A 15662-nucleotide genomic window follows, 5' to 3' on the forward strand; every position below is an offset into this window, starting at 1 on the left:
AACATGAAAACGTGATCAGACATTTTTGCCGTAGATGTCTCTAACAACTGCATAAAAATACAAGTTTGGAACCAGGTAAAACCAAAGATTTTGCAGGGGAAATCCAGATTCCCTTTGCCCCAGTGGACCTCACCAGGAGTGTTGAGACTTATCATCGGACCCACATCCCAAACACGCACAAGCCTTACAAATGTCTTCATTCGTGCGATCCTGCGGCTTAAAGTAACGCCACAGATACATAAGTTTATTCAGCACTCTTCGTTCTTGACTCCTTCTGTGGGAGTTTTACACTGGACTCTACTGAAGCCTTTTTGTTTTGCTGATAGGTTGCACTGAGCCTGAGCCGTAAACATGACGAGTCGATCCGGAGCGAAGATAGCTTGGTAGACAGGCACTGCGATCCACGTCACGGCAGACAAAACATACACACCCATACAGGCGTAGAGGGCGGTATCATACGACTTTGTCCTGTCGACACTCTCCCCTGACAAATGGCGAAAGACAAAAGTTGGTTGATATTAATTTCATATTCAAAGTCAAATTTCACTAGTTAAAGACTTGAATCAATTGTTAGGAACCTATTAAAGTTTTCAGATATTACCTATAGTTTGCACTCTTCTTTATATGAATCAGGAAACTTGATACATGTTTCGCTAATTCTCTGTGACGATACAAAAATAAAGGTTTATCTTTAACTTTCAGTGATGAATGCAAAGAAATTATACTAAAGGAGACCAAATCATTTCACTGTGTGTTGTTCACGAAGTACTAAATCCCTGTACATCTCGAATGCTTTGTGCAGCGATAAGAGCAAAATCTGAAACACCAAACAAGATTTGATATTATTTCATCAAACCGTATATCAAGATTTTGATTCATTCAGCTTTGACATTATTTCATTTCTACAGTTCCTCAAACAAATAACGATATAAAGATATGTGCTTTACTATATAATGAAAAAGGAGACATAAAAAGTATATTGCAGCAACCACATAAATGTAATTCAAAACATAGATCCATAAATTCATGAAACATAATTCCACTATCTTGAAGGAAATAAGAGATAATAAATAAGATCCCCCTATAAAAAAAAAAAACACCAAAAAAACTTTGGGTAGCAATGACCTTGGAAGCGGCATATTTGTCATAACAGCCATGTTTTAGTGACTCAGGTGTAAGTAAATTATAACTAAATTTGAACTGAATTGAACTGAAAGTAAAGGTATAATGTATATATATGAAAAGTCAACAATAATGATGTACCGAAGAAGGAACCAAACATATAGCCGAAGCCGTGTGCAGTCATGATAAAAGTCCAAGCATCCTGTCTTCTTTGACTACCACTAAACACTTGGTTACAGATCGAGTAAGAGAGTGCATCTACTATCGTCATGACAACCAGACCAATAACTGAAAGATAAAGAAAGAATTAGGGTCGACCAGTCAACATCCGCTTTAATTTCTAAGATCTTTCAAACAGAAATGTGTTCAAAACTACGATCAAGTACTGAGTAGTTAAGGTGATAACTCATACTCTGCCAAATAATGTTAAAAGAAAACAATAACAACAGAAAATGCATATTTTGCTTGAGGTATAATGACACAGTGGCGGATCCAGAGGGGGCGCACGGGGTGCGCGCCTCTCTTTATTTTTTATTGTTTAAACAATGGGGGGGGGGGGGAGGTGTGTGCGCCCCTTTAATTTTGTAAAGGCGTCTCCCTTTAACGAATTTCTGGATCCGCCCCAGATGACATGGAATCATAACAACGCGTGAGAGCGCACCCGATTAAGATAATTAGGGCAAAAGAAGAGAGAGAGGGAGAGAGAGAGAGAGAGAGAGAGAGAAAGAAAACTAACATTGAAATAGATTATTATGATTATTTTATGAGCGATCTTTACTCCTCACCAACTGATGAGAGGTAGAATGAAAACGAGACCCGAACGAATCGGAAGCAGCACATAACGACGATACCCGTTATGCACGCAATGGGATAGAGGAAGAGTTTTGGGAATGGTAGCCTGTCAGTGATTCCGGCGAGAAGAAACTTCCCTACCACCTCTGATATACCAATCACTGTGAGAGCAATAGAGCCTTGGTATTCCGTTAGTCCGTAGGTTAATAGTAGATCTACCTGGTGAGATTGAAGAACAGAAATTGAAAACAAAACAACAAACACAAATGCATAATCATTAGATCTAGAAAAGGGAATATAAAGACAAAACCACTGGCAGGAAGTACGACTACATTTTGTAAGTTCATCGTAAGTGTGCAATCACTAATAAAAGTGAGCTGGTGACCTCTCCATAACCTCATCATTTGAATTGGTCTCCTGTCAAATGACTCTTAAAGTGGCCTATATAGGGTTCACACGAAATGCTCGCTCTTAAAGGTCCTATATTCCTTGTGGAAACGTCACGACCTTTTTTTTTTGACGTAGTGGAAGAATAATATCGTCCAACATCGTGCATGAAAAACGAAATCTTACTTTAATACCCCTCAGACTTTTAAAGGAGCGAAAAACTAACCCCACGTCACACGAGAATACACTCGTTGTTTTTTTTTTTTTTTGTATGGAGAATAACAGTTGGCATTTTTCTTTCTGGCAGGGGAGGGGGCGTTCTAATAAAGTCACTGAAAAATCTATAATGTTGCTTCTCCCTTCATCATAAAGATATTTTCCGGTGTTTTTTCGTTCTGAGAAAAGATCTGAATTAACTACCTGTACACTATACGAAATGTATCAGCTTCTGAAAGGAATCTAAATTTCAGGGCTGCAAAAGGGACACCGAAACTTTAATTGCCTGTATTCTGATTTTTAAAGGTATTAGCCCACATTTGTAAACCTGCAGCAATTGGTCTCATAGTTAGCATGGAGTTTGGGTATGATTGCAGTAACACCTGTGCAAAGTTTCGTTCCAGTTAGTCCATTACTTTCATAAAAATAAATGAAAATGCACCGTATGCATGCGTATAACGTTCGCTAGCTCCGGTCCACGTACGTACTACATGCATGCGATACATGTGTAAGTTACATGTACGTAGCTAGCCCGCGCTCGTAATTCGATTTTGGGTCGGGTTGACCCGGTTTGAAAATTGATTTTAAAACGATGATTTTCTCTCTTTTATCGAATGGTATAGACAAAGAGCAACAGGTGAGGTATGTTACTGTTATAACTTGTACTTGAAGTCATATTGGACCTGTTTTATGCAGTTTTGATTTTCGTGGGTTTGCAAATGTGGGGTAATACCTTTAAGACCTGATAAAGAATGCATATGTATATATATATATATATATATATATATATGTATATATGATGTGTGTGTGTGTGTGTTTGTGTGTTTATATATATTTTTCACATTTTCCATTTTAATTTATTCTCATATTTTTTACGATAAAGGTACTGAAAAAAAAAACCCAAACAAAAACAACAATGCCAAACTACAAAACATAAATTAGGGGAATTTTCACCTGAATGTGTAAGAGTCTGGCTCAAGATAAACACGAAGGTCTGTTTGCAGTATGGTTGGGTTATCTCCAATGAACGAAAAATCATGATGTGTTCTGCAAGCTTGTTTCGTTCTAGGTCCCAGGATTTATATATAGGGCCTATTGTATAGGCCCATGCATACATAGACTGCGTGTCAAAATTGTTATCCCTCCATAACCATGCAAAGGAAATATTTTATGACGAAACAATCAAACACATAATCGCCTTGTATACTGTGGGCAATCAGTTACTTCATGAAAACCGCCAAATTGTCTCTGTTATGTTAGCGGTTTTTACGCTCCACTTGAAACTGACTATACCGGAGGTACCAAGGACACATTAGCACATTGTCCTTCATAATGGAAACTGTGGGAACGACGAATCAACTGTATATTCAAGAATATTGGCCATGAAGCTGAAAAGGCAAGGGGTGAGTTCTATTACGATTGTTACAGTGGCTTGACAGTACGTTTTAGAGTAAAATGGAACAACCAATGGTGGCCTAAGGAAAGAAACCTGGTAGTGGTACAACCTCTGAGCCAAAAAGGCTATGGTCGGAAAAAGAAACTTATTCTTACATAAGCAAATAATCCAAGCTACGAAGCAGGATAAAGCTTGAAGGAGTTATTGAAAATTCCGTGGTAAATCTTTGGAATGACACTAAAAGGAAAAGAAAGAGTTATATCACTGTTAGTCCTTGGACTCTTCTTTTGAAAAAAAAATATGTATACGAACTCTATGAAATGTCATATCTTATAAAATTTTGCGGAGGGAGCTCAATCATAACACACCGAATAATTATATTCATACAATCACTTTGAGGGGGGGGGGAGATAAAAAATTACAAACTGCATAAGAACTAATTGCCTACATAATTACTACTGCCGCATGCAAACCGCAGTATCAAGTACATTTCATGGAATGGTGAAATAATGCACTGCAAGTCGCTTACGAGTATCATGCCATGATTAAAATTGAATTTAAAATGGAATTACTTCCATGTATACTTCGTGAAATACTTCGCCTTATAGTTTATTTATGTTTTGTGGTCAAATATGTTGTGATCTATGTGTCGTACCTTTTGTATGCTTAATTTCTTTTTAAAGATGTGAAATAAACTTGAAATTTGAAACTTGTTAATTCATTCTTTGGACCTTCATATCATGTACGAGGAAATGTCGCTATCAATGAAAGTATGCGACGTGATACTTGGAGAACGTTGTCCCGTGTAAGTGAGAATACCAGTTTCTGTAATCTATATTACGGTGATCCAGCATAATTATCATAGTTAGCTTCATGCGACAAATCAAGCTTACCATGTTCACGTAGTAAAATGTATTGACAGTCGCCGAAAGAATCAGCCCTACTCCCATCATCCAGATCTCAGGGTAGGTCATGACCTTTAACCTCTGCAAAAACCCTGCTTCTCGCTCCACTTGCCTCTGTGTCTCTGAGTGCAGATTGTTTGCCTTCACATACCCTTGGTCATGACAGTTATTGATTGGTAGAAACACTTCAGGATCACGCTCTGAACTAGCTGCACCTTCTCCAGGCGTCTTGTATACGGGCTGTAAGCTAGTTCCTGCATCTTCCTGGCGGCTTGGTTTGTGAAATGTTGGCGCAGCGATCGGTATTAGGAGAAGAAAAGAGGAGCCCAAAATTCGCAGCACGTTACGCCATCCGAGTGATTCTGTCAGTAAGTATACCACTGGACTGAGTGCTAACATACCTGAAATATGACCAGACATAGACATGGCAACCGTCATTTTGTCAGACTTTATACGTTTTCAGACTTCTTAACATTATTAGAACGTTTTTTTGGCCATAATACTCTCTCTTTCCATTGATGTCACCTTATTTTTTTCGCTCGAAGCTGATTTTTTCAGAGGAAGAATACTGTTTTCATGAGTTTTTCAAGCATGTATCCTGTTTTAATCTGAAGTCGTTTATACGTTTATATACTGCATACAGTGCACATCGAAAAAAGAATGTGTCAGTCATGCGTGACATTTGTCAACATAATTAGGTACCAATGGAAAGAAGAAGAGACATTGTACTCTCTATATAGGGGAGGATTAGGAAATGGTAGCCATCCAAAGTTGGATAACCTTTTTTTATTTATACGATCTGTATATTGTTTTGTGAAAGAGGTCACAGATACATATCAGCTTTTGGCTTCTCATGAAAATGATTTAGATATGTGAGGGAAAAAAAAGAGAGAAAACGGCGCGTACATAGCTTGGAACTATTAGGGAGCTTTAGATTTTCGACGCGGACGTTTAAGACGACGATTGCGTTGGCTATTCTCTCTCCATGCGTCGTGTAGCGAAGTAACTTTTGAACGCAAGCACTATGGCAAGGACGCAGCCCATGCAAGGTAAAATGGCACGGGCGCCGCTGTAGCAGTGGAAAGTCCGCCATAGGATCCTTGCATCAAGTGAATTTGAGCGGACTCAAAAATAGCCCAGAACCGACGTGCAAACCTAAACGACGCAAGGCCGATTTTTATAAGCATGCGCAGAACAGGTTTCCCCTCTCTTCACACAATATTGTATATATATTCAGCGTTATTCCTTTTATCAAAATAGTCCTTATATCATCTGTGGATTTCGTTAACACAGCTCAGACAACTTCATAAATCACTCGCATGAAATGCTAAGGACGTTTTTTCTACTGTTCCACTCATTCACTCTCACCATCTCATGGGCGAAGATGTACATATCAAATCCATTATACAAATCCAACTTATAAAAATATCAAAAATTGCATACTTTCAGGAAACATAGACATTATAGATATAGTTATATAGGTTTGATATATACACATTCAGAGTTGATGTCTTTGGAGCAAGACCGACTGTTTTGACAACGGTGATGGGTTTGTTTATTTTCCTTTCTACTGAAATCAGCTCTCGACTTAATGCTAAAGATTTGAGCGATGTTCTGGACAAACGGAGATGAAAGAGTTCTTACACCTTGCGAGGACGATTCTTTGCCCTCTACTTTCTGACCACAGAATTTGTTCATGTTTCTATAAAAACCACTTAAGCACTGCACTGCAATCTCATACACAAAAGATCGTTCGCGATGAGGCCACTACACATACGTCAACAGCATGTAAAGTTGGGTTAAAGATTTGATATATATTCTTTAAAAGATACAAAATATAAATGTTCGGTGTCATATCATTTTGTCGCAGAGTAAAATGTTAACGTACCAGTGCTTGAGCCGGTGAGGGTTAGCAAAGTGGATTTGCTGCAGTTCTCGTTTGGGAAATATTGAAGGAGAAGGTCACAGGCTGACAGAGTGGCAGTACCTGCGCCAATTCCGTACATTACCCCAAACGTCAGGAAGACTGCTTCGATGTTATTCATGAAGGACGTGAGGATGCAAGAAAGGAAGCAGATTAGGAGGCCGACGACTAAGACAACGCGGTTGTGGACATAAGCGAACATCGGGATGACTATGATGCCGACTGTAGTGCACAGTCCAATAGCCAGCGACCCAATCCATGCTGACGAGAAAACAAAGAAGATACAAAAATGCATTAAAATGGGGGGCATGAAGCTTTCCAAGAGACTGTACATGGTTTTATAGCACGGTATTAATAAGCCGTTTGATATATGGGCAATTCCACGGTAACTGACGTTACACGTAAGGATTTTCATGAAATTGTTTACCTTGTAGTTTTGTGAATAAAAGCACCTTGGGCTTGCAATTAGCATTGATGAATAAGTTCATGAGAATGAAGAAATAGGTGGAAAGTTTTTCTCTCAAACTGCATTTCTTATCACATAGCAAGTGAAAATGTGTCGGTAATTGACGTTACGGAAAAAGGACATGGGAAATTATGGTGTAGATGTAAATGGAAATATCTCATGTCCCTGACTTTTAGCCTTTATGTGTTTAATATGGCAATACACCTAGGTTCTTAGGAACAGGTGTGCAAAATAATGTGCACTTTAGTTGTCTCCTTTTACCACCATGCCAATTTCAGTGAAGGCATGACGGTAACTGACGTTACGTAACTGACGTTACGCTTACATTTGCCATAGGGTTTACACATGCAAAATCATGATTGGGAATAGCTATGTGATATTTCATAATTCTGACCATTCAGAATGATTTGGTTGATATGGAGTCATACCTTGGTTCATCAGTCATAAATACACAATGAAATGAAACAGTAGTCCATTTTCTTTGTGTTCTATGAAAACTTAAAGGTAAACATGTCAGTAACTGACGTTACGTAACTGACGTTACACATACTTTGCCGTGGGGTTTACAGAGAACTAATTCATTTAACAGGTTATTATACTGCTGCAATGTACCAGTGACAATCCCAGGCAACTACAGCAACAAATTAAAACAAAATTTAAAGACACAAATAATATTGGGTGGGCCCTTAGGGGGCACCCCCCCCCCCCCATGCCATAGCACAGTTGGGCAAAAATAATGTAAATGCACAAGAGGATATTTCTTGACATTTGTCTGAAGATTTAATTTTTATTCAACATTTATGATTACACAGAGCCATTAATAGATTAAGCAGTTCCAAGTATGAATATATTGACATGGCTAAGGGCTTTTTTGTTTGTTTGTTTGTTTGTTTGTTTGTTTTTTAATGAACAGGAAAGTTTTTATCTACATACAAGCTGTAGAGTGCTCCACCCATAATACCTTGTAGTACTAAACAAAACATGGATATTTTTGTGCTTGAAAAAAATATCAAAATATCTTCCAGGTCATGGGGAAAAAAACATGTATCAACTCATAAATATGCATAAATATGTATGAAATCTATTGTGATATATTTCTCCTTCTTTTCTTTATTTTACTCCTGATGATCTCCATCATCAATTGATTTAAATGAAAAGTGTCGCACTTTTAATATTTCTCTGTGAAGAAGAAAAATAAATGTTTTTTGGTCAAAAGAGCATTATTGTTTTATTCCTAGCTTGAAGTAATTTAACTGTTTTTCTTTTCCTTTTCACTGATATATCACGGCTTGCAAATCCATTCGAGATACCAAAAAATCGGACTTTGCAACGAAAGAATACTAAAATCAATATAAAAAACTCTCCCTGTTCATAATTATCATGTGTTGTATTACAAAATGTCCCTGCATGAATAGAATAAAGTAATCAACAAATACACACTGTATGAACATTTTTTAAAACCCTATAGAATCCTCTCTCACTTTGAGCAACATCAGTGTTTCAAACAATAATGAGTACATGCCTTACGTACCATAATACAAGATGAGCCATGTTAACTACACCACACATTTAAGTGCAAGAGAAGAAATATCTGTTAGTGCATTTGCCTTGAGGTAGAAACTTGACTAAGCTTCCTGAAAAAAAAATGCCAGCAAAAGCAAACATTGGTGAAGATTGTTAAACTGTTGGTATACAGCTGTGCAGAAGTTTGTTTGGTTTTTTTTTTTTTTTGTTGTAGGAAATGTGGTTAACATGCAATCATGTCACTGATTAGGCCTACAAACTTTGGTAGCTTTATCATCCTGTAGGACTGGGAATGTACTAATTTGAGTGCATATATACTGCATGTGGCAAACTAAACTTCCAGATGATTTAACCTTAAACTTGTGCTGAATAAAAAATCGAAAGCTCAAGCTTCCCCCCCCCCAAAAAAAAGATAATCATGGTAAATGAATGAATAAATGAATTTAGAAATAAAATGAAATTAAAAAAAATATCCATGGACATACCATGGTAATGACATCATTTCCTATGAAAGGGATTGCTGCTCTTTGTTGTAAGTTGACTTCCCAGATGTATTGAAATGGCCAAAAGTCAAAAAATTTGCCTCAGTTATAATTACTGTCATGGTAACTGACGTTACATACTCGTGTATGACGTTTCGGTAACTGACGTTACACATTTTGTAGTGTTCATTTTGACTCTCCAGTATGCCAAGTATCCTTATTTCTGGTATTAAAATAAAGGCATATGGGCATACATTAGAAATCCCAAGTTACATCATACAGCTCACTTCCTTTGATGAATAAACTTAAAAATTCCTTGTTTTTGGTAACTGACGTTACATCCATCATTATCAAAGTAATTAACAGTTTTTATCAAATTCTTTAAAGCTACCAGCTTTTTTTTCTATCGTGTGGTAAAAGACTTCTCTGGTAACTGCATACATATGAAAGATTGTTGTCTAGAGTACTAATAAAGTGGATATACAGAGAGTAAGTTATGCGACAATACACTCTTTTCACCATTGAGTTATAGGCATATTTTGGCAGCCATTTTGAAAATCAAAATGGCCGCTTTTATTGAAAAACATAATGATTCTTAAAACTTCAACTCAAGTACTGTCTGAAAATGTATGGTGTTTGAAACAAATATCATTTTGAATTTTTGGCACCTGTGTCCTAGTTACCGTGGAATTGCCCATATACGTGTAGTTCTTTTATTGACCATTTTTACTTTTGATATCATACCCTCTTTCAATGATACGATATAAAAGGTTTTTAGTACAATGAAATCAGACGATGTAGACAGTATGTTCAAAAAAAAAAAAAGTACGATCAGACATTTCGCATTGCTAACTTTCAAAATAATCAAGCAATCCAAAATGCTATTTCAAGGTATGAATGACGTTATTGCAGCGTTCATTATTAGCTCATCTCGAACATAGATTTAAAAGCATACAACGCAGAACACACACATGTTATGTTTGTAAGGTATATTTTTTAACATTGCATTATGACAATTACAGAGGGAGGATGATATTGAAGGAAAGCCGTGGTTCTGTAAGACTATTAGGGAAAACTGTATTCATATCAAAGGTTAAGTAATCTGAAATTTAATAGAATGTCTGTTTGTGTTTTAATGTAGAATCAACAAAGAAAACAATGCACTTCGAACAAAAAAAAATCAGAGAATTTTACTTTCTGCTGCAAGCAAGACAAATTCTCAGTGTTAATGGGTAAGTTAGCCCTCTCTCTTTACAAAAAAAAAAAAAATCATAACAGCGCGGAATAAGAAATTGTATTTCTCTCTCTCTCTCTCTCTCTTTCCGTCTTTTTTAGGAAATATGGCGGTCAAGCACAAAAGTGAACTCCTGCTTACCTGTTTTGCCTCGAGGACTATTAAACTCCTTTCTTAACTCCACGAAGAAAATTCCATAGGTGTAGAGAGTACCAAGAGTAAAGAACATGATCCAAAAGGATGTCAGGGTGACCACCCAGCCCCATCTTTGGTTGAACCACTGTCTAAGCCCTTGACAGATTCTACATTGGCTCTAGATTGGGAAGGAACGCCGCAACAAACAAATAGCGTTAAAAGTGAATCGTGAAAATATTTCCTCTTATATTTAACGTTTCATATGAACATCATCATAGCATTCTGACAACATGCTGTCACAAGGAATAATTAACACTCAAAACTGGCGCAAAATCAATAATGATATGCCATATGGAAAACCTAGAAAGAAATTATGACGTTTTTGTATCACGTCAAATAGCGCGGCGTATGGAAACTCAAACCGCAGGGCTTTATTGACTAGTTATGATAATAATAAATTTAATCGGTGAGGCAGCAACACAAAAGAAGTTTCCGTATTTTGTGTTGAACGAGGTGGTTGGCATCTTCAGCGATACAAATCTAGGAAGAAGGATGCTGAATTCACAAGTAAGATTAGTAACCCACGCTAGTATTACCAATACATCCTGATCTTGCCTTAATATACATGCAGGTGAATACACACATTGTCGGCTTTGAGGGGCTATGCTGGGCCAAAGTAGAAATTGTATTATTGGAGTAGTTTATAAACCTCCTCTCAGTAATAATGATAACTTTCTGCAAGATTTTGATTCGATATTATCATGTGTTTGTAGAGAGAATAAAAATGTTCACGTTGTTGGCGATTTTAATATTGATTAATTATCAAATGATCGAGTATCTATTCAATTAGTTAACAATCTATATTCCGATTCTTTTGAACCACTTATAGATAATCCGACTAGAATTACACAACAAACATCTACTCTTCTTGATAATATATTTACCAATGTGTGCTGCACTTTCTCCTCGTCAGGTATTCTCTACTCTGATATATCAGACCACCTTCCTATATTTACAGTCTTTTCAGAGATGAAGCAGCAAAGCAAAACCAACACTACAGAAACCCAATTGACTCGTAAATTTACCTCTGAGAAAATAGCAGATTTGAATATTGATCTCAGCTATGAACGTTGGGACAGTGTATTGATGGAAGAAAATGTTGATGAAGTTTTTAATGTTTTTATGACATGTTTTCAGTATTATTTAGACAAAAATATACCCAAAGTTAAAAGGCAATGTAAACGTAAACGTAGAATTAAGCCTTGGATAACTAAAGGAATGTTGAAGTCAATAAGAAAGAGGAATATGTATTATAAAATGAGTATTAGAAATCACACAGTGAGTAATATAAATAGATATAAGGTTTACCGGAATAAATTAACATCCGTTATTCGTTTGTCTAAGAAATCATATTTCGCTTCTAAATTTGAGAAGTTAAATGGTAACATTTCAGGTACATGGAAAATGATAAATGATGTACTTGGTCGTTCAAAAGAATCAACAACCCAAAATAGTTTCAGACATGGAGATCATGCATATCATAAATCAATAGATATAGCAAATGTGTTTAATTCATATTTTTTAAATATTGGACCTAATCAAGCTTCAAAGGTGCCAAGCACAAAGGTAGATTTTAGGTATTATTTGGAAACCCCATGTGAATTTTCTATATTTTTTGTTCCAGCAACACATAATGAAATCATTCAAGTTGTTCATTCGCTCAAATGTAGTGATTCAGTAAGTCATGATGATATAAGTAATAATCTTTTAAAGAAAGTAGTTTTGAATGTTGTTACTCCACTTACTCATATTGTCAACTTATCACTAATTACTGGTGTTATTCCAAGTAAAATGAAACTTGCCAAAGTTATACCCATTCACAAGAAAGAAGATGCTTCCTTTATAAGCAATTACCGTCCTATATCTATTCTCTCTAGTTTGTCAAAAGTTCCGGAAAGAATTGTATATAACAGACTCTACGGTTTTCTGATACAAAATAACTTACTCACGTCTTGTCAATATGGTTTTAGGAAACACAACTCAACAGACATAGCTCTTATTGAACTCTGTGATAAGATTTCCATTTCATTGTCTAAGAAAGAACATGTACTTGGAGTATTTATGGACCTTAGTAAAGCTTTTGATACCATTGATCATAGTATATTGTTAGAAAAGATGAATGTTTATGGTATACGAGGAACTCCTCTTATGTGGTTCAAGAACTATCTTTGTGATAGAAAACAATATACCATCTATAATAACTTTCACTCTGATGTATTACCAGTCAAATGTGGGGTTCCCCAAGGTTCAACCCTGGGGCCTTTGTTATTTCTTATATACATCAATGATATCTGTAATTCATCCTCTTTACTTCATTTCATTCTATTTGCAGATGATACCAATGTATTTCTTTCTGATCATAATCTTGAGCGTCTTATTGACACTATGAATACAGAATTACCCAAAGTCTCCGAATGGTTCAGAAGCAATAAGTTATCATTAAATGTAGAAAAGACAAATTATGTAAAGTTCAAAAGTCAACGATCACTAAACTGTGGCATTCACTTTGATATTATTATAGATGACATGAAAATTGAACAGAAAGAAAGTACGAAGTTTTTAGGTATTACTATAGATGACAAGTTGAACTGGAATCTGCATATTGCCAATGTTGTGACTTCTGTAGCACGCGGAGTTGGAATATTGTACAAACTCAGACCATACATATCAAGCTCTACGTTGTTCACCATTTATAATTCCATTATCCTGCCTTATATTTCTTACTGCAATATCGTTTGGGCTTGTCAGAAGACTAAACTCAACTCACTGTTTTTCCTTCAGAAAAAAGCTGTTCGTATTTGCACGAACTCGGATTACAGGTCTCATGCAAACCCATTGTTTTTTCAATTGCGTACACTCTCCATTTACGACATTCATTACCTCCAAAGTGCTGTCTTTATGTATAGATTCCATTCGCAAGAACTTCCCACCAACCTGTTAAACATGTTTCGTTTCAATTCGGCTATTCATAGTTATTCAACCAGAACCTCGACAAACGTGCACCTAGAAAATCCAAAAACTGCCCTTGCCCATCGATCCATACGACATGCCGGTCCTGACATCTGGAATTCTCTATGTCATGAAGTGCGACGGTGCCAATCAAAGCATACTTTTAGAAGACTAGAAAAGAATACCCTTCATTGCAAATACGTTTAAACAATACTATCTGCATGGTTCTTGCCTGCTGTCTTACCCCCAGGTTCACAGGTTTATTTTGTCATACGTACACTACGTACATAATAGCAGCGAGTCTTTCTATGTTAGTTGTTACCAGAATTGTCAATCTTGTATACCTTTAACTACCATGATGTAGAGTATCCCTCTCCTTATCTCTTCCTCTCACTTTTCTTTTTTTTTCTCTCTTTCTCTCATCTTCCTATCTATGAACAAATTGAACGCGCATAATACATTTAAAAAAAAATGATGTTTATGTACATAATATGTGTACGTTATCCATACTGGACGTCCCAGTCAAGCTTTTCATAGCTTATGACGGTCCAGACAAAATGTGTAATATGTTTCATGTACAAACTATGTGCATATTTGTGAATAATGTATGTATATGAATTTTGTGAATAAATCAAATCAAATCAAATCAAATCAAATCAAACAAATCAATCATAATCAAGAAATAAGGTAAATGAGGTAAGTTAACGTACTGTAAAATAATAACAAGCACAATATAAACAGCATTATACTAGAAACATATGATACATATAACAAATGTGTCATGGTAGGAAAAACACTAATGTTAAGAAGGAAATAAACACATAAACAGTGATATATATATATACCGGGTGTCCCAAAAAAAGCGGAACGGTGGATTTTCAGTACCTTGCGTTCTAAAAGTGATATATATTTTTGACATCATTAGAAAGAGCATCTTCCGCAGAAGACCATGATACCAAAATCATTAAATTTGGTTGAGCACTTTTTATTCTACGCCAATTTCTGTAAATGCAGTCATTTTCAATTTTTTGCGACTTATGAGATAATAATTTGGGCGCGACAGGCGTTCCATACGGTGAATTGTGTTAGCTCGTTGATCCATGTCACTTGACAAAAGATAACGCTTTCATATTGGGAGCGCGCGCGCACACACACACACACACACACACACACTGTTTTTTTTCCTGGCCCGTGCCCAATGTGAAAGCTGTATCTTTTGTTGACATGGATCACCGAGCTTACACAATATTCACCGTATGGATCGCGTGTCGCACTCAAATTATTATCTCATAAGTCGCAAAAATCTGGCGAAATTTGACAATCACTGCATTTTCAGAAATTGGTGTAGAATAAAAAGTACTGAACCAAATTAAATGATTTTGGTATCATAGTATTCTGCGGAAGATGCTCTTTTTAATGATGTCAAAAGATATATAACTTTTAGACCGCAAAGTACTGAAAATCCACCGTTCCGCTTTTTTTGGGACAACCGGTATATATATATATATATATATATATATATATATATATATATAATATATATAAGAAGAGAGAGAAAGAGAGAGAGAATGAGTGAAAGAAACGAAAGGACTGGTAGATTTGATCGCATGGTATATCTTCCCTTCTCCCTGCGTTCAGGATTTAGGTTGATATTTCAGCCATCTACAGCAGATGCAGGTATTGTTTCGTGAAATACACTAGGAAGCAGTCACTTCTACAGATCTCCATCCAGTCTTTCCTTCTACTCACCATAATTCTCATCTTTCCACCTCCCTGGCCAGGCAGCTAGCAGTTATGAATGTCTTGAAAGAATAAATTATCTCTTCTTGTGAATACACGTGAGATGCGCGTGTTAGAACAGCGGAGCAGCAGCCAAGTCATGACAAGACACAGCATTCGGACTGATCTGGGAGGTTCACCTCCCTGTAATGATTAAGACGTAGTGTGTGTGTGCTCCAGAATGCTGCAGACAGTGGTAGTGAAAGGGCAGCATCTACTACGTCAATGCCAGCCAGATGGCATCTACATGAATGCAAACTTTGAGCTGTCAACATGAGCTGTTGTATGGAT

The 15662-nt window shown here is 36.5% G+C and overlaps 1 protein-coding gene across 1 annotated transcript; it reads right to left on the reverse strand.

The window, feature by feature from the left end:
• Nucleotides 1–248: 248 nt before the first annotated feature.
• Nucleotides 249–15353, reverse strand: LOC139717144 (monocarboxylate transporter 12-like). The gene is made up of 6 exons (XM_071628644.1): nt 15342–15353; nt 10590–10761; nt 6806–7003; nt 4807–5219; nt 1908–2133; nt 249–484 (listed from the first exon to the last, which is right to left on the reverse strand). The coding sequence occupies exons 1-6, from the start codon at nt 15351–15353 to the stop codon at nt 249–251; spliced, it is 1257 nt and encodes a 418-aa protein (XP_071484745.1).
• Nucleotides 15354–15662: the final 309 nt, after the last annotated feature.

This window comes from Diadema antillarum, unplaced genomic scaffold (genome assembly GCF_040938485.1).
Source record: "Diadema antillarum isolate AM-2024a unplaced genomic scaffold, OU_Dant_1.0 scf00000072, whole genome shotgun sequence".
Lineage (NCBI taxonomy): Eukaryota > Metazoa > Echinodermata > Echinoidea > Diadematoida > Diadematidae > Diadema > Diadema antillarum.